This window comes from Dama dama, chromosome 12, assembly GCF_033118175.1.
Source record: "Dama dama isolate Ldn47 chromosome 12, ASM3311817v1, whole genome shotgun sequence".
Taxonomy (NCBI): Eukaryota; Metazoa; Chordata; class Mammalia; order Artiodactyla; family Cervidae; genus Dama; species Dama dama.
Genome location: NC_083692.1, coordinates 11,636,828 through 11,658,864, shown reverse-complemented (window position 1 = coordinate 11,658,864; position 22,037 = coordinate 11,636,828). Strand labels below are relative to the sequence as shown.

General features: G+C 43.2%; 1 protein-coding gene across 2 annotated transcripts in view; it reads left to right on the top strand.

Moving 5' to 3' along the window:
* Positions 1–22,037, top strand: part of TSHR (thyroid stimulating hormone receptor) — a 151,684-nt gene that overhangs the window by 85,955 nt on the left and 43,692 nt on the right. For both annotated transcript variants that reach the window (XM_061158339.1, XM_061158340.1), the window contains exons 4-7: positions 8,189–8,263; positions 10,933–11,007; positions 12,374–12,451; positions 15,629–15,697. In XM_061158339.1, the coding sequence (XP_061014322.1) occupies positions 8,189–8,263; positions 10,933–11,007; positions 12,374–12,451; positions 15,629–15,697 (297 nt within the window). The remainder of the gene's footprint in view (positions 1–8,188; positions 8,264–10,932; positions 11,008–12,373; positions 12,452–15,628; positions 15,698–22,037) is intronic.

The window sequence follows — 22,037 nt, the reverse complement described above, 5'->3', positions numbered from 1 at the left end:
GCCACTTTTTTGGGGTTGTCTTTTTATTTTTTTAGTTAGGAACTTTGTATTTCTACATACCAGTCATTTGTCTCTGAAAATCCAAATTGTTGTTGTTTAGTCACTAAGTCATGTCCAACTCTTTGCAACCCCATGGACTGCAGCACGCCAGGCTTCCCTGTCCTTTACCATCTCCCTCACTTTGTTCAAACTCATGTCCATTGAGTCAGTGATGACATCTAACCATCTTACCCTTTGTCACCCACTTCTCTTCCTGCCTTCAATCATTCCCAGTATCAGGGTCTTTTCCAAGGAGGCAGTTCTTTGCATCAGGTGTTAAGTAAAACCTCAAAAGATTCCACTACCAATTCTCAAGTGTTTCTCTCCATTGAAGTCTTTGCTAAGACACAAAAGATTTCATTAAACTGAGGAGCTACATTCATCCACGGCCCCTTTTTGATTGATAATTTTGGGGATCCAGATTATAAGAGCTGGTTTCTAGAACATAAGAGCTGGTTTATAGAACATGGATCAGAATTTCTGTTAATGATTAAATTCTTAACTTGTTTTCACTCTCAGTTTATGTTAATTCATCCTAATTTTCACTTCCATGGCAGAAGTCCTCCTCTTGAATTGTCATTTCTATTATTGCTGTGTTGTAGACTCAGGTTGGATCCCTGGCTCAGAAAGATCCCTTAGAGGACGAAACGACAACCCACTCCAGTATTCTTGCCTGGAAAACTCCATGGACGAGGACCCTGGCAGACTACAGTCCATGGGGTCACAAAAGAGTCGGACAGGACTGAGCGACTGAGCATGCACACACACTACCACACAACATCAATCAATACACTTCACACTATTTTTATTTCTGTGGCACCTTACAAGCTATAAAAAGTTGTATATACACAATCACATTATATTCTTTTAAGCAGCCCTGTATTATGAAATATTAACTCTTTTCTTGATGAAGAACAAAAATACTTATCATCTATAAATAATGTTCTAGACATTATGCTGTACATTTATGGATTTTTTAACCTTCAAAAACCCTGTGAAGTAGAGATTATCATTTGTATCATTTACTTCAGAAAAACATAAATGTAGAGAAGCTAAACACGTTATCCTAGGTCACACAGTTACTAAGGAAGAGGGCCAGAATCTTTACATCGTAAGTATCTGCCTCAAACATTCTTTCCCTGCACACGACAGTCTGCTTCCTTCGAGAACTCTGAGGCTCACCTTCTTTCCTTCATATGGCTGAGTAATATGGCTAGTGGGAAGCTTCCCAGGGAGCTCAGCCCGGAGCTCTGTGTTGACCCAGAGGGGTGGGGTGGGGTGGGGTGGGGTGGGGAGGGTGGGAAGGCGTCCAAGAGGGAGGGGATGTATGTATGCACAGAGCCGATCCACTGTCTTCTGTAGCAGAAACTAACACGACATTGTAAAGCAGCTATATCCCAATAAATATAAATAAACAAACATGAAATCTGGGGGAAAAAAAGAATATTGAGGCCCAGAAAGTCGTCTCCAGCTATGTTAGGCTAGCATACATTATTAGATCAACCATCAGTCTGAAAGCAACTAAAGGAACTAGAAAAAAAAAGCTGTTTAAAGGGATTTGAATGTTATGAAGGGAGTAAGAACTTAAGGGGAGAGAAGGAGATCCCCAACATAGCACTCGATCGTTTTCCTCTTGAAGTACTTTCTGAATTGTAAACAACATATGAGGGGTTGGGAAAATGACCAGAGGTTTAGGCAGTATCTTAGGGCTAGGGAAATATTAATAAATGCTTATCACAAAATGTTACTTTGAAATTAATTTACCTAATTCTTAGTCCCCATTTTTGCATCAGTAGAGTACAGCCTTTAAAGTATTTAACAAAATTCTGGCTCTGCCAATATATTCACATCTTGTTTTTAAAGTAGTTAATTACTTACTACTTCCTAATACCTCTCAAAGCACACAGTAAAGTTGCCCTGATAATGTCCAGTAATTATTTAATTTTAATGAATCTCTCCACACTCTAATAACTAGAGAGAGCAAATTTAGTCAGAGAGGCTTGCCTTCAATTTTTTCCAAACCCACTGCCACTTAAAAGCAGACTACAAAAACAAACAAACAAAAAACCCTGAGTATCAAATTTAAGTAAAAGTTGATAAGGATCTGGGACTGGCTAAGAAATAGGTTTTTGGCCAATATTCTCATTCAGTCTCTTGTTTTAAACAACACAATCTTACATATTGTTCAGTCACTAAGGCATGCCCTACTCTTTGTGACTCCATGGACTGCAGCACTCCAGGCCTCCCTGTCCTTCACCATCGCCCGGAGCTTACTCAAACTCATGTCCATTGAGTCAGTGATGCCATCCAACCATCTCATCCTCTGTCGTCCCCTTCTCCTCCCGCCTCAATCTTTCCCAGCATCAAGGTTTTTTCCAATGAGTCAGCTCTTCACATCAGGTGGACAAAGTATTGGAGCTTCAGCTTCAGCATCTGTCCTTCCAATGAATATTCAGGGTTGATCTCCTTTAGGATGGACTGGTTGGATCTCCTTGCTGTTCAAGGGACTCTCATTGTATTTAAATTTCTTTCAAGTCCAGCCCTGCTGACTGTAGCAGCTTCTCCTAAGTTTCTTTAGCTCAGTCTCCATGCTGAGTGAGAGTCTGAAGCTTTCCTATTACCCTTGGCCACATCTAACTCTGCAAGTGAAATGCCAACTCGACTTTATTGTTGCCCTCAATTCTTTCCCAGCTTGGCCTGCTTTTCATTCATGGACTGGAGATGTTTAGGGTGCGGGTAAATATCTCTAAGGCTGAGGATCACAGTCAAATGCTGGTAACTAATACCTAGTGAATAATCAAGGTAGGGAGCGGGGATAGGACAATGGAAGAATATCAGTAGTTGGAAAAAGTTCCTTCATAGGAGGGTTTAAGCCTTCCTTTCCCCCTCTTTGGCTGCTCCCCGCCCCCAACCTGAGAACTCCCTTCTCTCACCTTGCAGATTTCCCTTGTTCTTTGGGTTTGGACTGTGTACTAAGTACCTGCCATGACGCCAACTTCTCTGTTTTGGCTCTTAGTGAGAATTAACAAATATTTCTCAGAAGAAGAAGAAAATAAAACCCCAGAATCTAGACATATGATTGGTGGTAGTTTCCAACTCCTGCAACCCCACGCAACCAGGCGCCTCTGTCCGGGGGATTTCCCAGGCAAGAATACTGGAGTGGTTTGCCATTTTCTTCTCCAGGGGATCTTCCTGACCCAGGAATCAAACCCACATCTTCTGCATTGACAGGCAGATTCTTTACCGCTGAGCCACCAGGGAAGCCCTAGATATATGGTTAAATGAACCTAACCTAATGCTAGATTATTAATCTGCTATCTTGTGAAAATGCTGCATACTGAGCATAATGTTAGACTTTTCATCTAAATGTCCATTTTATTTGAAATCCAATGAAAGAAAATTAATTCTTAATGAGCATTTATATTATTTTAAGGTCTGGTTGATGATTTCTTATAAACATCATTTTTAAAAAAAAAGGAAAAAGAAAGAGCTGTATTTGGAGTTAGAATTCCTATTTTAAGGCCCCGAATTGCCTCTAACTGTGTGACAGGAGATCAGTCACTTAATCTTTCTACGCGTCTCCATCGTTTTCGTCTGCAAAATAAGGATGATGTTACCTGCTTCACTTATGTCTTCTATTCCCTCACTGGTAGAAACTTTCTGAGTAATAAGTATACCCAATGTCTTTTTGCCTTTTAATCTTCCAACACTAGGTTTTTCTTTTCTTTTTTTAACTTTTTATTTTGTATAGGAGTATAGCCGATTAACCAACCATGTTGTGATAGTTTCAGGTGAAAAGCAAAGGGACTCAGCCACACATATACATGTATCCATTCTCCTCCAAAGGCCCCTCCCATCCAGGCTGCCAGGTAACACTGAACAGACTTCCCTGCTCTACAGTAGGCCCTTGTTCTAATCAATAAGCTTCAAGATCCTCAAACATTTCCCCGACGCAGCTAAATTACCCCTTTCTGTAAAAGAGTATAATTGAAGATTTAAGCAGACTATTTGGCACTGCATATTAAAATTTTTTATAGGAATATATATTGCTTTGTTTTGCTCTTTTAAAATTTGGGGTGTTTTTTTTTTTTTCTTTTTTGCATGCCTTTTATTATATTTTTTCTTCAGTTGAACAAGATAAAATAAAGAGTGAAAGTCACAAAGTCCTAGCCTAACACCTCCCAGAGATGACCACGACTGTTTGCTCTGTATTTTAACAATTTTATGCATGCTTATTGTATGAGTTTGGGTAGGCTAATTACTGTAGGAAATAGACAAAATTAAAGCTGTGTAAACCCCTGCGGTAACTGAGGGGTACTTCTTGCTCAGGGACAGTACCGGGTGGGGAGCAGGCAGCAGGGCGGCCCTCCTCCCTGCAGTCACGCAGGGATCCAGGCTGTTGGTCCAGAGGCACTGACATCTTCAGTCGTTCACACTCACGCTGCAGGGCTGTGGTATCCCACTGCGCTGCAGTTACATGTAGATTGCCTTCCTCTTCGTTCCCCAGCTTCCTGGAAGCATAGCTAGCCTTCTGCATGCTTGGGCCATAATTGCAGATTCAAATTCACCCTCACAGGCGTTCTTGGGACTCACTCAGATTTGTACTCCTATTTCACCCTTCTTCTCTTATCACATGCTTCTGGTACTTATCTCTACACTTCCCTTATTATTATTATTTTTTTTTTTTTGAAAAGTTATACCAGCTGCATTCGCTTCTGACATCTGTCTTCATTTAGCTAAACTACTGGCACTCCACACCCCACACCCCTTCCTTGCTTTAGCTGAGGTTTTATTTTTTTCTAGCTTTATTGAGGTATAATTGACGTATAACATTGTGGAAGTTTAAGGTATACAATGTGTTGATTTGATATACTCACATATTGCAAAATGATTCCCACCACAGCATGAATGAACACCTCCGCCGCATTACATCATGACCATTTCTTTTCGAGAACATTTAAGATCTCTAGTAGCAACTTTCAATGATATAATACAGTATTATTAGCTACAATCATCCTGCTGTACATTGGATTCTCAGAATTTGCCAGTATTATAGCTGGAAGCTTGTACACTTTAGCCAGTATCTCCCCAGCCCCCTGCCCACAGCCCCATCGCAGCCCCGCTCTGAGTTTGGCATTTTTAGATTTCATATATAAATGATTTCATACAATGTCTATCTTTCCCTCAGCAGAAATTTTTAAAAAGTCATTTGTGAGGAAGTATTAACTTACCTCAGAAAGCGGCTTCTTTTGCCCGGTGTTTTCTTTTGATATCTCTTGTCCATCTTTCCTTTCTCTTTTTCACTCTTACTGAGAAGCCCATCTCCTCTTTTGTGTCTCCCCCTCCTTGAGGCTTCTCCCACCTCTTTCTTCTCTTGCAGCCTCCATGTTGGTTGCCAGCCTCATTTAATCAGCTATAGCCAACAGCGGTGTTTATTTTCCCTTAATTCTCGCTCCGCTTCTAAAGTGGATTCAGCTGGGCTACACTCGGTCATTGTGACATTCTCTTGGGATACTCACTCAAATTTGCTTGTTCAACAATAGTCACTCATGGAGTGGTTTTCCAGACTGCAAACCACACTCAGAGAGTTTTCAAACTCTTCTAACTAGTTTGCATTTGACTGACAGCAGTTCAACCCCTCCCGCCAAATGGAAAGCTCTGGCAAGGCGTTTATTGCTCCCCACGCAGAGCACCTTGACTCAGCAGAGTCTGATGGTCTTAGAGGGGCCCAGCGGGGGATGGCTAGGAGACTGTGCAGAAGGGGAGCCCGCAGTCCCAGTTTACCCAGCACAGAGGGAGTATCGGGGATACAGGACGTTTAGTTTCAAGTCAGAACAAAATTTAAACAGTCTGGTTTAAAGTGGGTCTTTCTCTGCAGGCTCTTGGTTGAATGAAGATCATGACATGATAATTTAGGATTAGTGGGCACAATGGGAAGATGAGGTGAGGGTGTCTAACTGTTGAAGTGTTGATGGGTCTTTCAAGAAGTTCCCACAATGAACAATAAAGTTATTTTCCTGGACAAAATGATGCTAATGAAGAAAAGAGACCAGGAAGGTCACACTGATAGTAAACCGAGCTGGGAGATGGTTTCTGTTCTCAGAGTTAGTGCCACTCTCTCTTTCCCAAGAGTCTGCCTCATGTTTGCTGTACTTCGTCAAATGTCAAACCTTGTGGGGTTTTTTCTTGTTTGTTTAATTTTTACAAACACTGCAGTACCTCCAACCCGAGGTCTCCAGCGTCTGCTCCAGCTTTCATTCTGTGCAGGTGAAAAACAGCAATAAAACCTACAGCTATAGAGCCCTTACTGTACACACATGAAACCTCAGATAGACATTATTTATCCTCACAAGAGTCCCTAACATTGTCCCTGTTTTACAAATGAGGAAATTGGCTCAGAGAGGTCAAGGAACTTGCCCAAGGTCACACAGCTAGAAGTGGCAGGGCCAAGATTTGACCTCAGGTCCATCCGGTTATTCAGTAATAAAATAAAAAGGTAATAAAAAGGTGCAGATTACTGATCTATGCTACAACACAGATGCGCCTCACAGATACTGTGCTAAATGAAAGAAACCCGACACAGAAGCCTATGAATTTATGATTCCATTTATATGAAATGTCCAGATAAGGCAACTTTAGAAGTAGATCAGTGGTTTCTAGGCAGAGGGCAGGGAGTGGGAATGGACTGCAAGTGTGCATATGATTACTTTTATCATTGATAGAAACGTTCTAAAACTGGATTGTGATGATGAATGCACAATTCTACAAGTTTACTAAAAATCATCTAATTGTATCAAATTGCAATGCATAAAATTATGGAAATTTTCCTTCAACAAAACTATTTTTAAAAAATCTAGAGGCCAGATTCTGTCTTCTAGTTGTTACCAGCAACCATTAGATGCAGGTTCCTTTAGGAATCAAGCCTAAGGTGCCATTCAGAAGGGGTCAGACTACAGGACTTACTAAGTTTTCTTACCTTCTTCATGTAAGCCTCAGGAGGGCCTTTAAACTCTTAACCAATTTACACATGTTGAATATATTTACTTCTATTAATACCAATGAGAACCTATTTCTAACAGGCACTGATTTCACTGATACTAGCTGTGCATTTTGATAGCATGTATATAAACCTAAGTAGATAAGTTAGAGACCTATATGGTATTATCACATGTGCTGAAGCGTTTAAAAAAACTGTGTAGGAAAATACCTTCCCTGATGGCTCAGTGGGTAAAGAATCTACCTGCAAAGCGGGAGACACAGGAGACTCAGGTTTGATCCCAGGATTGTGGAGATCCCCTGGAGAAGGAAACAGCAACCCTCTCCAGTGTTCTTGCCTGAATAATCCCACGGACAGAGGAGCCTGGCGGGCTGCAGTCCACAGGATCACAGAAGCCTCAGACACCCTGGATGACTGAGAACACACAGGAAGATGAGGGCCTGCCTGGTGGCTCCGTGGTAAAGAATTCGGCTGCCAATGCTGGAGATGCGGGTTCGATCCCGCAGTCAGGAAGATCTCCTGAAGAAGGAAGCGGCAACCCACTCCAGTATTCTTGCCTGGAAAATCCCATGGACGGAGGAGCCTGGCATGCCATAACCCATGGGGTCACAAAGAATTGGACACAACTTATCTATTAAACAACAACAGCAGGAAGATAAACCCAAGTGAACTATGGATACTCATTACCTCTACTGCTTCTGAAATAGTAATGGACAGAGGAACCTCACCAATCTTATTCCTGTGCTGTTATCCATTATATAATCCACACAATCCCCCGCTCCCCATGGCCAGGTTACTTGTTATTATCAATAGTAAAGATATCTGCCCTCAACAGACCACTGGAGAGAGTTTTAAACCTAAAAGGAAAAAAAGTCTCTGAGGCTATGGATAAGAGAAAGGTCACCCCCAAAGTGAGATGGATCAAAGCTACGTTAATGATGGAAGGGGGCTGAACAGCCGTTGTGTCCCTGAGAGAAGCAAAAAGTAGCTTTTTATTGGTGGGACTGGTTCCTGGCAAAAAAAGTCACCGGGCACCAAGGAAATATGTATTCTTCTCATGAACCTTTGTTAAACCTGATTAAGACTGTGTTATCTTTCATAAGAACAGAAATGACTATATTATAGTGACTATGTTTCTTGTGACTTTTACAGAGAGATTCGGAATACCAGAAGTTTAACTTACATAGACCCTGGCGCCCTAAAAGAGCTCCCCCTTCTGAAGTTCCTGTAAGTATTAACTCCTATCCCATCCTGCCCTTTTTTAAAAAAAGAGAATTATAGTATGGGAATATCCCCGGGATAATGTGGAATTGGGTCATTTTAGTGGTGATTGGTTGGGTGGCCTGGGACACATCACATCCTGTGACTTACTCCCCACCTTTTCCCTTCAGGCAAGGCGCCAGGTGAAGTGAGTCACATTTTTAAAACCTATTCAAGGGACTTTCCTGGTGGTCCAGCAGTTAAGAATCCACCCGCCAATGCAGGGGACGTGGGTTCAATCCCTGGCCCGGGAAGATTCCACCTGTCGCAGGGCAACTAAGCCCGTTGTCCACAACAAGAGAAGCCCCCACAATGAGAAACCTGCACACCGCAGCTCAAAGGAAGCCCACACACAGCAGCAAAGACCCAGTGCAGCCACATAAAAGAAAACCTGTTCAGAAGTCAGCACACAGGCTGGGACCAGAGTCCCGCCCCAGGAGACAGGAGAGAGAACACGCCATCATGTACGCATGGTCTCTAAACGAACATACCCTCTGAGAGCCCACCAGTCAATTTTGTCAGGAAACGGGTATCACGATATTAGACTGGCTGTTACACCAGAACAAACCAAAAAAGGCGACACTGATCTTAGAGATTGGGAGGGGCACTCAACAGAGAGAGAGAGAGCACTGTCTGCCTCGAGAGCAGGGACCACACGTTTCCGTCCTCTGTTGAACTTCACTGCCTAGTGCCTGCTGCCTGTCCACTCAGCAAAGCGTGCGCGGTGGGGGTGTGTGCACGCACTCAGGTCCTCCGGGCACCCTCCCTTCTTGCCTCCTTTCTTGCTCACATGTGCTGTAAAAGATTAGAATGCGAAAACATTACAAAGAAAAAAAAGTTAATCTTCGTCCCAATACCCAGAAATAATCACTATTCACATATTAGTTCATTGCCATCTAGGGACTTTAAATAAAAGTATATATCCAAATATATTTCATGAAATAAGTCTTCAAGGATGAGTAGAGGTTATCCGGGAAAAAGAGGGGGAGGGGGAGAAGAGAAATACAGGTGGGTGGAATAGCACGATAAAGACACAAAAGTGTGGAACCATGTGGCTTATTTGGGGGACGGAAAATAGTTCAGTGTTGAAGAGGTAGGGGTGGGCGATCCCAGGGGGACAGAAGAGGACGTGGGTGGGATATGGGGCTGACGGGGTATCTGGGAAGTGGTAAAAACCTGCTGAGCCACAAGGGAAGCCCAATAAAAACTTACAGCACAAGGCAATTGCTCCTGTGTGGACTCTGAGCTTCAATTCTTTAGTAACTCTTTGATTAGTAGACATCAGGTTCCCTAGTCTGTGCAAGGTTTGGTGGGGAACATGTTGGATAATAAAACGTTGTCCTTGCCTTCCAAGAAGCTGACCATTTTTTAAAGGAAGATTTATATATGGAATTGAAAAGTTCCTCCCCTAGAAGAATAGTGGGAAGTGACAAATGAGAGGTACATACCTTTATCTGGGGGTGCAGGTAATTAGAGAAGACATCAAAAAGGAGATGGACTCAGTTGGGGTTTTGGAGAATAAAGAGATCTTGGTCCAAGTTCCTAAGATGGCATTTCCAGCCCTTTCCAATACTGTCCCCACTTAACTCTCAGGCTTTACCCCCCTGCTCTTCCATACGAACTGCTGTTGCAATTGAATGAGTTTATTTACCGTTCTTCAGATATACCTTATGGAATATTACTTCTCTCCTTGGTTATTTGGAGCTTCCCATTTGCTTTTTTGAGACCTCAGGCTCCTGCTTCCTCTTCAAATCATGTGCCTTCCCCTCTAGGAATCAGGTCAGAATTTGCCTTAGAAGGGGCACCAGGGGGACTAAAGTTTTCCCTGCTGGAAGACTTTCTATAAAGGTTTACTGGTAGTGACGAGTTCTTAGCATGGCATGCCAAGGCTCTCAAACAAAACATAACTCCACTATCTATGTTCTAGTAGCTACAACAATGTTAGACCAACTAAGTCTGGGAGGCATCAGGAGCCTGAGCTTTTATATTTAGGCTGTTTTATGCACATTTTTATCTTGACATTTTGCCCTGATGATACAAGCTTTGGAGAGTGAAGACATTGTCTTTGACTGATTTCCTTCTTTGTCTAAACATATTTTTATGGTACTGCTGCCATGGTATTCTCAAGAGGCTGCCATGGGGGTATCATCCTTGGTAAAATAACCAACACAATATAATGTAGAGTTTGCAAAAGGGAGCCTGGCTTGGGGTCAGTAATTAGACTGTCTTCCTGTTGCATCCTTCCCTTATTCCACCCTCCTATTTCCCAACACATGCATCATATCCTCCAGTTAAAACAAAGTAATCACACAAACACACACACACACAACACAAAAAGAAACCTGAATTCCTATTTCTAGGAATCCCACTTGGTTCAAACAATCCCCAGATTTTCCTAAACAGAAGAGATGCATTGACACTGGTGGACTGGGTAGATTCTTGTACTTTGAGGAGCATCGTCCCATCCAAGGGCTGGAACTTGCCATGGTCTCTCAGATAATTGATGAAGGAGTTAGGATTTGATTCTAGTCTGGCGTCAGAACACATACTTTCAGCTGTTACATTATTCTACTTCCTATGTGTTGATTTTCTTACCTTATTTCTATTCTTTTTCTCTTCTTTTTCATGTACTGTAGTGGCATTTTCAACACTGGACTTAGAGAATTCCCCGACCTGACCAAAATCTATTCCACTGATGTATTCTTCATACTGTAAGTGTGCACACAGGCAATATTTGGCAGTATTTTACTTGTCGCTAACAAGAATTAGGGTGCAGCCATAGATGTTGGTTGGAACCAAGTGAAGCAGTTGTTTTAAGGAGGAAGCAGTGATCATTTGTGAAAAATGCCCTGATGAATGAAGTCAGGCAAGGACTGAGAAATGCCCGTTGGGTTTAGTAATGTGGGGCACTGTGATTCTGAAAAGTGGGACTCTGTGGGGGGGAGAAGTCTATTTGTAGTGAGCTTAAGAGAGATTCAGAAGGGGGAATTAGAGACAGTGAACTCTTTCCGGTAGTTTTACTATTAAAAAGAAGCAGAAAAATGCCTCAGAAGTTGGAGCACATGAAACAAGGAGAAAAGGGTCTTTTTTTTTTTTTTTTTTTAATGGGAGAAACTATGGCATGTGTGTTTGCTGATGGAGGTGATTGAATAGAATGAAATTTGATGATATTGAGGATTCTTTATTTTTCACATAGCTTTTCAAACACTTTCCCATTTGTTATCATGTTTGCTCCTCTTAACCACCTTACAAGGCATAAAAGGAAGTTATAGTTGTTACACTATACAAATGAGGAAGCTGGGGAATAGAAAACCTAAGCGATTTGGTCTGAGGAGGGTCCCAGGAGCAGGTCATGAGTGGTCTCCAATCACTTCCTGGGACTTCTCATTGGGGACAAGTGCTCTTTTCCAAAACTCGTGACATAGTTAAGTGTCTTACTAGTTGTCCAGGCATGAAAGGACATATGCAGAGAGAGTTACAGGTTGAGTTTGTACTGTGGAGTCAGCAAAATATATCAGTAAAGTGATAGGATCCAAACTCTTGGGGTTTTGCTAGGGGAAAAAAAAAAATGCCCATGCTCCTTTGCTGCAGAAGAGCTCTGTTCAAAATATAACCCATCTTCCAGCAACTAGAACATAGAAATGTTCTCCAGGAGCATCTGCCTGGCAGTGTTTTTCAAGCGAAGGACACTTTAATAATAATCATGAAACCCATCGATCCCATCCTACCGACCCTTTTCGGGGGCTCCACACAGTGAGGAAACGAGTTGCTCTGGAGAAAGTATTTGTCACGTGAGTCCTCCTCTTGCACATGAGGACTTTCAGGACCCTCAGCCCACACGCGAAGCTCACTAGCTCCCTGCCCAGGTGGGGCTCTGAGTGCCCGTCCACCTAGGTCAGCTCTCACCACCTCACCGGACCTCTGAGCCACCAGCAGCTAAGAAGAGTCAACAACACCTAAAAAGAAATAGGATAAAACGGAATAGTGTCAGCCTATATATTTAGGTGCATATTATACAGCAGAGCCCAGCTCCAGAGGTGCTTTTTTCCACCAAGTGTTTTTGTTCCTCTCTTGCAGTGAAATTACAGACAACCCTTACATGACTTCCATCCCTGCGAACGCTTTTCAGGGCCTGTGCAACGAAACCTTGACACTGTGAGTATGGCCAGTTCCACTCCTGCCAACCCTGGAATTTCTATCGGGGTCACTGTGATATTTCCGCAGGCCCTCCAAGAACCACACTAGCACACAGTATGTTGCTGTTTGGTCTGCCGAGGGTTGCACACAGGTAAATGAGAGCGGCACCTTACGGAGCGGCGCTCTGCAGCTGACAGAGTGGTTTAGGCAGCAAGACTAAGAGGAGTCTCGTACAGAAGTGGTCCGCACACTCTATCTGTGAACGGCCACTCAGGTTTTCCAGACCGCATGGCCTTGGTGGCAACTGCTCACCTCTGCCATTGTAGGGCAAAAGCAGCCGTCCACAATACACAGACTAATGAGCAGAGCAGTCATGTTCCAACAATATTTTATTGACAAGAGCAGGCAGTGGGCCGGATTTGGCCTGCAGGCTGGCCTTATAATACAATATTCTGTATCCAGTATCTCCATTGAACAGAGGAAGAATCTGGGGTTAAAGCAAATTTAAGTGATTCTCCCAAGGTCCCTGAGCTAGAAAACGGTGCTCCTAATAAGGGCTTTCATGCTTTTGCACTCATAATTCAGCTGTGTCGTCACTAACTATTACTAAGCTCCTATGATGGGATATTGAATAAAAAACATAGTCCTCTATATAATTTTTTCCAGAGTTTGAATGGGTTCTGCTCTTGAGTTGTTCAAAACGAAATGCTTTATCAGGGAAATTTGCAAAATGTTCTCAGGAAGGTGACCTAACAGAGGTATAAGAGATAAGTTAATTTCCCAGGCCATAAAGACTTCCCCTCTTTGGCCAAATTAACCACAAAGTAAAGTTGGGGCCTCGTCAAATGATCCGCAGCTGACTGGGCTCAGTACCACTGTTCACGCAGGCCCCGGGGGGTGTTTGGGATGGATTGTTATCCAGCTTCCTTTCTTGGGTCACACTGCATCTTCTTCATCAATGGATACCCACCTGATCCAGTTATCCTCCAGCAAAATTGATCCAAGGCTCCACACAACTCTGAAGGGCTATTTTGAAGCAGTCTCGGGCCAGCTGTCTTGACCCTGTTGAAGCTATCTCAACCTCTGGAACTCTACCCAAGCGTGGATCATTTCAGCTCATCCTTCTCCAAATGGGGGGAGAGCTTTCTTAAAGAAACAAGAGGCTCCTTAGCCACCATTTCATTTGACCACACAGCAAAGACTGGGGTTTAGCCTGCTCGGTCCCAAACCTCAAGGCCATTTGCATCTCCTGTAAAAGCTTCCCCTGTGCCATTGGCCACGCATCAGTTTCTTTACAGAATGTTACCTCCAGCTTTCGGTGTCTTTCTCTAAGGACGCCTATCACAAGCAGCCCTCTGCATCGGAGGCTAGCCTTTGTCTCACACACAGTATGGGGCCCGATAGGCATTTGATAAACCTCTGAATGAGGGAACTTCAACTTTCCTGCAATCTAGAAGCGGGGATGCCATGGCTGGTCCACTAGCTTTTCAGATGATTATTTCTACATTCCTGCAAAAGTCCTTGCTTCTTTGAAGCTCATGCTCAAAAACCTGTAAACACGAAAGGGTATGTGTCCAACAGCAAAATTTGTACCCATCTTCCTGGTAGGACAGAGTTTCACTGAAAATTTGCCCCTTTGGTTCTTTCTTTACTATGTTTTTCTTCCTTCACTAATCTCCCTTTTTGAGACCTACGTGTCCAGTAAGATTGTTATTTAATCTTCTGAAATGTAACTCCAACAAAGAACATTTTTATTGTCTAGGTCTCTCAACAAATTCTGGAGAAACAGAAATGCCAAAATTAGGAGTTCTCACATCTTCATTCAAGATCTCTAGTTCAGAAAAAAAGTAATTTACCGATAAAAACGACTTAGCTTTCCCACCTCGGTGCTGAGCATCCCTGTGCATTGCAGCCCTTACCCAGGACACCTTCGTAGCTGGAATTAAACTCACCGTGTAACTGTTTCAAACAAAACAGACCAACAAACAGGATAAGCTCTCGGTTCTCCACAACTCCCTAAGGTAAATCCAAGTTCTCAGGTCTTGGAAGACCTTTTAACACCGCCTTCTCGTGAGCGTCCACACCTCACTGTGTCAAATGTCTAGCGACCCTGTGCTCCCAGCAACCTCTTGATGAGGTATCAATTGATCAGACTTTGACAGACAAGGAAAACTGAGGATAATTGAGGTTGAGAGGTTCTCAGGATCACCTACTGTGAAGTGACAGACCCAGGTCTCATTCCAAATGTGCAGTCTCCTGTGTGCTTCTTGCTGTGTTTCCAGAGTTCAAAGGAGGCAGACTACAGTCGTTTCCAGGCTCCCCTAAATCTCCCCAGCTGTGCCTGACTGTGGTCCTGGCCGGCTTCCCTCATCTCCAGCCGATAGCTCCCAGGAAGCTCCCGCTGCAGCCCTGTGTAGACCAGACCTCCCAAGGCTCTGTGCCCCTTTGGTGGGTGGGAAGAACTGCTTCTGAATTCACAAAACCTGATTCTGGACAGCTGTGCATCAGTGTGGCTTTGGTAGATCACCTCCACCTCTCAATAACCTGACTAGGAAATATAGACAATGCTTTAGTCCAGCCCTCGGAATCCCTGTATAAATTAATTAATTGCAGCAACACAGCAGCAAGTTAAAAACATTAAAATTTCCCCAAAGCCCAAGGTCTATCTACTTTCTTAGATTTGTTTTTAAAGTTCAATTTAATTCGGCTCTCAACCATTTAATTAAGCATTTAATCTGTGGTAAGCCCCGAGGATTAAAAGCATGAATACAAATGTGAAATAACATTTTAAAATAGAAAACCCAGGTGTTCAGATGAATGATGTCTTTTAAAGTGCTTTTCATAAAAAACTGCACTTATTTCTCCATTTTTGACATTGGGTTAACTCCTAAAACTCTGTTTTTTGAGTATATGTAGAATGTTTCTTAAAAAATCTTCAATGATTGCAAGTCCTTGTTCATCAAAGTGAATCTGCTTCTGAGAAACAGGAGCCAAGTCTGGAGAATGAGGGCTCAAACTGGGAAATATTATTCCATGTCCCAAAAAAGATATACGGTAAAGTTCTCTTGTAGGGCTCGTAGATGGGCTCTGAGAACCTTCATGCGCATTTCTGGCAGTGAAAAAAATGAAGCCCGACCCAAGGGCCAGCACTACCTCTCATGGGTCACTGATTTCTTCTCTCCCTGTTGATTATAGGAAACTGTACAACAATGGCTTTACTTCAATCCAAGGACATGCTTTCAACGGGACAAAGCTGGATGCTGTGTAAGTCAAGGGTTGCCATGAAAACCACTATCTTTCCCCTACACCTCCAGAAGCCCCCAAAAGGACCATTCAGTGGGTCAGAATTCTGCTAGAGATGGGTTCCCCCAGAGCATTCCTCAACCCCAGGGTTAGTTAGAGCAAGACTTGGGGATGATGTTAATAAGCTCTGCAAGAGCAGGCTTTAGTGGACACTAACACTGACTCCAGTTCTAAACCCCAAAGCTTTATCTTTAATAAAATGCAGAACTATGGTGTCACCTTCAGTTACCTACTAGGAGTGTGTGTGTGTGTGTGTGTGTGTGTGTGTAAATATTCATCTACTAGGTGTCGAGGCAGTCCTAGCACAGGTTGGAGAAGAATTTTCAGACAGAGCATTTCAGAAGGGAGTGAGTTTATTAAGAAGAGCAGAGATAAAGTGGGCACTGCGAGCCGACCTCTGACAGACCAGGGAAAGCTGACAGTTTTCGTGGGTTAGTAGCCAGTTTTTATAGCCTCAAGACAAAGAAAATTCCTGCTGGAAGGTTGGTGTTAGGTGATTGGTTGGGGCACTATAGGGTGCCTGCTGGGGTGGGCATCTTTGCCTAATTGGGAGTCAGGGAGCTTGTTCGTGATGATCAGGGGGCTTTGGGCAAGGTTACAAAGGGGCTCAGTCAGCTTCAGTCAGCTTGGTTCTGGGCTCCGCTTCTGTGGCCTTGGTGCAAAGCTCGGCACCTGCGGCCTTGAGGGCAGGACTCCACACTAGGTCCATGAAGTAAACAAGGGTCTTAACTAAGTCCAAAGCTATTCAGACCAAGAGGGTTTTCATTTAGTTTCTTTCTGACATGTTTTCAGGAAAGGTGTCAGTTTATATTTGATTCATTCAGAAAGAGCTGAAAAGCCATATCCCGATTTTGCTTTCGCTGCAAATGAATTATGCCTAGAATAGGACGCAAGCAAAAAAGATAGTCATTGACACGGGTTTCTGTCTTTGTTGTGCTTTTCTATCAGGTCTTTGTGGTCCCGGCATCTGTGCCAGGGCATGCTTCGTGTCTAAGAGCTGGTAGACTGGTTCAGCCATCTGGTGTGTGATTTAACCCGATCTAGTAAATGACAATTAGCTTTTGTAGAGTCTGCTTTCTACAGTATGGTGGGCCAAGTAATTTGTAGGGCCCTGCTACTATGAAACAACTAGATTACACATTTAAAAGTTTTGTATTTTATGCCATAGCTCCAAAGAGAGGGAAATGACATAAAGTAATGAACCAGTAACTAAAACCAAAGTGGTGGGTAGATAGGGTGCAGTTCCCTTGGACAGCTGCCATCATCTGTGGTGCCAGGAGATGAGACTTTAGTCAGTGAGAAGGCGGAGAAGTGAGGCAAACCTGAGATTCCTGGGTTAATTCAGGGAACCTGGATAAGAGCTGGAGTGGGACCACGCTAGTAGAACCTCTGGACTCCTGGCAGAAACACATGCAAACCTCTGCAGAGGAGAGAACCCCAAGGCAGGCTCCCAGGTGTTCGTGTTTGATTTGTTTTATAACAGTTTACTAAGTATTTTTAAACAGTTGTATTTTTTTCAACTTCAGATGTTCTGTTTGCTTTCTAAAATATTTGCCAATTCATTTCTGTAATTCCATCTTTTTTCCCCCCTTTAAACATTTCATGCATAGTTGTTTTATGTTCTGGAAAATGATCATTGCAAAATCTGAAGACCTATGTTTCTAGGTCTGTTGTGCTGTATGATGCTTCTCAAACTTTACTGAGCATATAGAGCATTGGGGTGGGAGGGTCTTGTTAAAATGCAGGATCTGATTTATGTAGATCTGGGCTGAGCTCTAGGATTCTGTATTTCTAACAAGCTTTTAGGTGATACGATGTTGCTGGTCCATTGACCGAACATCAACAGGTGGCAAAAATAACCTGTACAATATATACTAATAAGTTCAACATCATTATACCTTGGTGTTACTCCCTAGTTCTTGCTCTTTATCAGGTTTTTGGATTTCTTAGTACTTTATATCAAGTGAAGATCCGAGCACCTTTCTCTAGACTGTCTAGTTGTGGGCTCATTCAGGTTGATGTTAGTCATTTGTTTAAATATATAATTACAGGGACTTCCTGTGGTCAAGACTTCCAGTGGTTAAGACTCCACCCTTCCACTGCAGGCAGAGAGGGTTCAATCCCTGGTTGGGGAACTAAGATCCCACATGCTCTGTGGTGTGGCAAAAAAAAAAAACCAAAACCCAAAACCCAAACAGGGTAAGTCTGAAAAGACTCTACTTCTGTCTTAACTTTATGTACACATCTCACACAATCCTTCATTTATTTTTCAACACATTTACTGAACACCTTTTACAACCCTGTATGCGTGTTAAGTTGTTTCAGTCGTGTCTGGCTCTTTGCGACTCTATGGACTGTAGCCTGCCAGATTGCTCTGCCCTTGGGATTCTCCAGGCAAGAATACTGGGGTGGGTTGCCATGCCCTCCTCCAAGGCATCTTCCTGACCCAGGGATCAAATCCACATATCCTGTGGCTCCTGCATTGCAGGCAGATTCTTTACCGCTGAGCCACCAGGAAAAGCCCTCAACGATCCTGGAACTGTGCAATACCAAGATGAACAAGACCAATGTACTCCCTGCCCACACCAAACACACATTCCAGTGGCCTCAACTTGAGGGCAGAATATCAAGGGTCAGCGTATACTGGGGAGAGATGTACCCAATCCAAAATACACATTTCAAATAGAAAATAACGCTAACAATCCTTGCTTGGAGACCTAAGCATGATTTTCCATAGTTATCACATTAAAAAATTATTAGCATGCAATTTTAATATTGCATGAGTTTAACCAAATATTTTTCCTCTTTATACCTAGAAAGCCACGACCCTTAGGGCAGTAATCTTCCCAATTCAAATTTTCTATGAATGAAGTGGGGAATTGGGACTTCTCAAAATAATTAAGTCAGCTTGTAGATACTTAGGGTGTAGAGATTTCAGAAGACTGTCACACCGTTAGGGACACCAGGGTCATCACAATGTTAGCATTAAGGCAACAGAGAACCACATTAGCAAACGCTCCACAGGGACAGTGAAGAGCCTTTCAGTCAGGGAGATGAGAACTAGTCACATGACTCTGAATTATCCAGCATGTCCAGATGAACCCAAATTTGCCTGAATCCAAATTACTTTTCTGGAATTCTGGATAAGTAGGACAAGAAACCAACCTTGAATATACAGTAATTCATTTCTAAAACTTCTGTTTTTCCATACGCAAATGATTGCAATGCCCAAAATGAGGATCCATAGACTTCCCTGGTGGCTCAGATGGTAAGCATCTGTCTACAATTCGGGAGACCGGGTTCGATCCCTTGGTCAGGAAGATCCCCTGGAGAAGAAAATAGCAACCCACTCCGGTATTACTGCCTGGAAAATCCCATGGACGGAGGAGCCTGGTAGGCTACACTCCATGGGCCGCCAAGAGTCGGACACGACTGAGCGACTTCACTTTCTATGAGGATCTGTGCTCTCAGTTATTTGCCTCCTTAACTTGCCATGTTTAGTCATTGGACGATATCACCCTCAATCACTCTCGGGTATCTGACAAGAGATTTGGGTATAAAATTCAGACTTTTAAGTTCTGCAGAGCAAGGTTCTCTGTACTGGCTACCAATTTGAATCACCTAAAGAGATTTGGAAGCCCTAGATTTTACCCCCAGATATTCTGGTTTAGTTGGTCTGAGTGTAGACAGAGCATGGGAATTTTTTAGAAGTCTCCTCAGGTGAGTCCAACCTTTGCTTTACACAAAGGTCAAGACCATAGCTGGACTTCTCTGGTGGTTCAGTGGTTAAGAATCTGCCTGCCAGTACAGGGAACTCAGGCTCAATCCCAGGTCCAGGAAGAGCCTAAATGCCGCCACGGAGCAACTAAGCCCTGTGCCATGACTCCTGAGCCCCCAGCACCCTGGAGCCCGCGCTCCACAACAAGAGAAGCCACAACAATGAGAGGCCCAAACACCGCAGCTCGAGAGTAGACCCCACTCACCGCAACTAGAGAAAGCCCACACACAGCAATGCAGGCCCGGTGCAGCCAAAAATATAAACAAACACCTGGCTTTTTTTAAAAATGTGGCTTTTTACATTTGACAGAGCTGTCTAGTGGCCAGGCCAAAGCCAGGACCTGGAACCCCTAGTTCAAGACTCCTTCCCCTATGCCCTGCTGGGATTCACTGTTGCTGACTTACCAGCCACCTCTAGGCCTGGACACCCAACTCCTCTAGCTGCTGCTACTTGCTTCATAGCCCAGGATAAGGTGTATCCTTCTTAGTCGGTTAAAGACGTGAAACACATAAACTAAAAGATCTTGCAGAGGAGTGGACTCATGCTGGAGAAAGGAGGTCACTCAAGACTTAAGACACAACCAGCAGAAGTTTCACAGAACAGTTACTCTAAGCACCAGTGTCATCTGTCAGTGAGAGTCTGACTTTACCACTGCAGCAAGGTCACCCGCTCAGCCAACTTCCAGATGAGGTTTGAGTGAGGGGCACCTTGATGAAGAGGCGGGCATGATCGAAAGTTATTAAATTCAAAGAACTGGGACTAAAATCAGTCCATGTACCTTCACCGTTTTGCTTCAAAACGCCTTGTGCCTGCTCATAACTGGCCTCTTGGTCGTGCTTAGAGAACTCCACAGAGACTTCAGGAGGTTTCCAGAGCGAATCTTCCTTAATCAGCAGACTACTGTGCTAAGAGGATCTGGGTGTAATCCGGTAGCCTGTTATTTTACAGTTTGGACATAAAGTCAGCCGCAGAATATCAAGAAAGTATAGATAAATTTTGTTGAGGAAAAAAAAAAGGAAAAACTAACAATGGAACAATAATTTCTATCCCAATTTCTTCCCAGCTTTTGTGGTAAGAGAATAAATTGGGTTGGGGTAAAGGAATGTATTTCCCAAACTATGTTCTTTGAACTCTCTTTCCATAATAAATTAATGAGGTTTACTTCTTAAAAGCTGTTCATGACCTTATAAAGTTAAACAAAGTGTACAGCTGGACTTCTTAGGTCTTTTGATAGAAGAATCTGAATTACCAGTAGCCAGTAGGAGGATCTGGAGTAGGAAATGGCAACCGGCTCCAATATTCTTGCCTGGAAAAATTCCATGGACAGAGGAGCCTGGCGGGCCCATGGGGTTGCAGAGTTGGACACAACTGAACACACACACACACATGCACACACACGCACACAACAGGAGGATACAGTATGCAGAGCTTCTTAGGGAGGCCTTGGTTCCAGGAGCCTCTCTCTGGACTGTTATGCCACAGAATACTTTTTGGGGGAAGCTACTTAAGTCAGAGAATGAGACATTTGGATGGCATCCATGAACATGAGTTTGAGCAAACTCTGGGAAATAATGAAGGACAGGGAAGCCTGGTGTGCTGCAGTCCACGGGGTCACAGAGAGTTGGACAGGACTGAGAGACCGAATAACAAAAACACTCAAGAAAAATCTGATAGACTGCTGTGTTGGGAGGCAGGTAAATTTAACAAGGTTTGTTCAAGAGGCAGGATATGGAGGATATAAGAGCCAGTAAAGTTTCAGATCATTCTGGGGTCTTCTGAAGTTAAATCTATGAAGAGGTTATGAAGGGAGACTGTTTCTATCTTCCTACCAGCCTTCTTCTCAGACCATATCGTGGGCTCTGTGAGAGCCTTGGCTGATGGGAGAGGGTTTTTCTGTTGAAGACAGTGGATTTTAATTCACTGATTCCCCGTTCTAGTCACTGCTATCCCTTGAAACATAGGAAAGAATCAATATATCATTTTCACATACTTTCTTGACATTTTTATGTAAAATTTGGAAGGGTTTCACAAATGTGGGAAATATTTCTTAACTGAAAATCATTTTTGCCTTGGTTTTTAGAAGTCTAGAGCTGAGATCAGCAAACTTTCTCTGGCAAGGGCCAGATAAAAAATAGGTTGGTCTTTGTGGGCCATAAGATCTCATAGTTATTCAACTCTGCCTCTGCAATGTGAAAGCAGCCACAGGCAATTCATAAATGAGTGTGGCCACGTGTCAATAAAACTTTATTTATAAAAACTGGTGGCAAGTAGAATGTGACCACATAGTCATAGTTTGTGAACATCTGATCTAGATGCGGCCATGAAATTAAAAGATGTTTACTCCTTGGAAGGAAAGTTATGACCAACCTAGAGAGCATATTAAAAAGCAGAGACATTGCTTTGCCAACAAAGGTCCGTCTAGTCAAGGTTATGGTTTTTCCAGCAGTCATGTATGGATGTTAGAGTTGGACTATAAAGAAAGCTGAGCACTGAAGAATTGATGCTTTTGAACTGTGGTGTTGG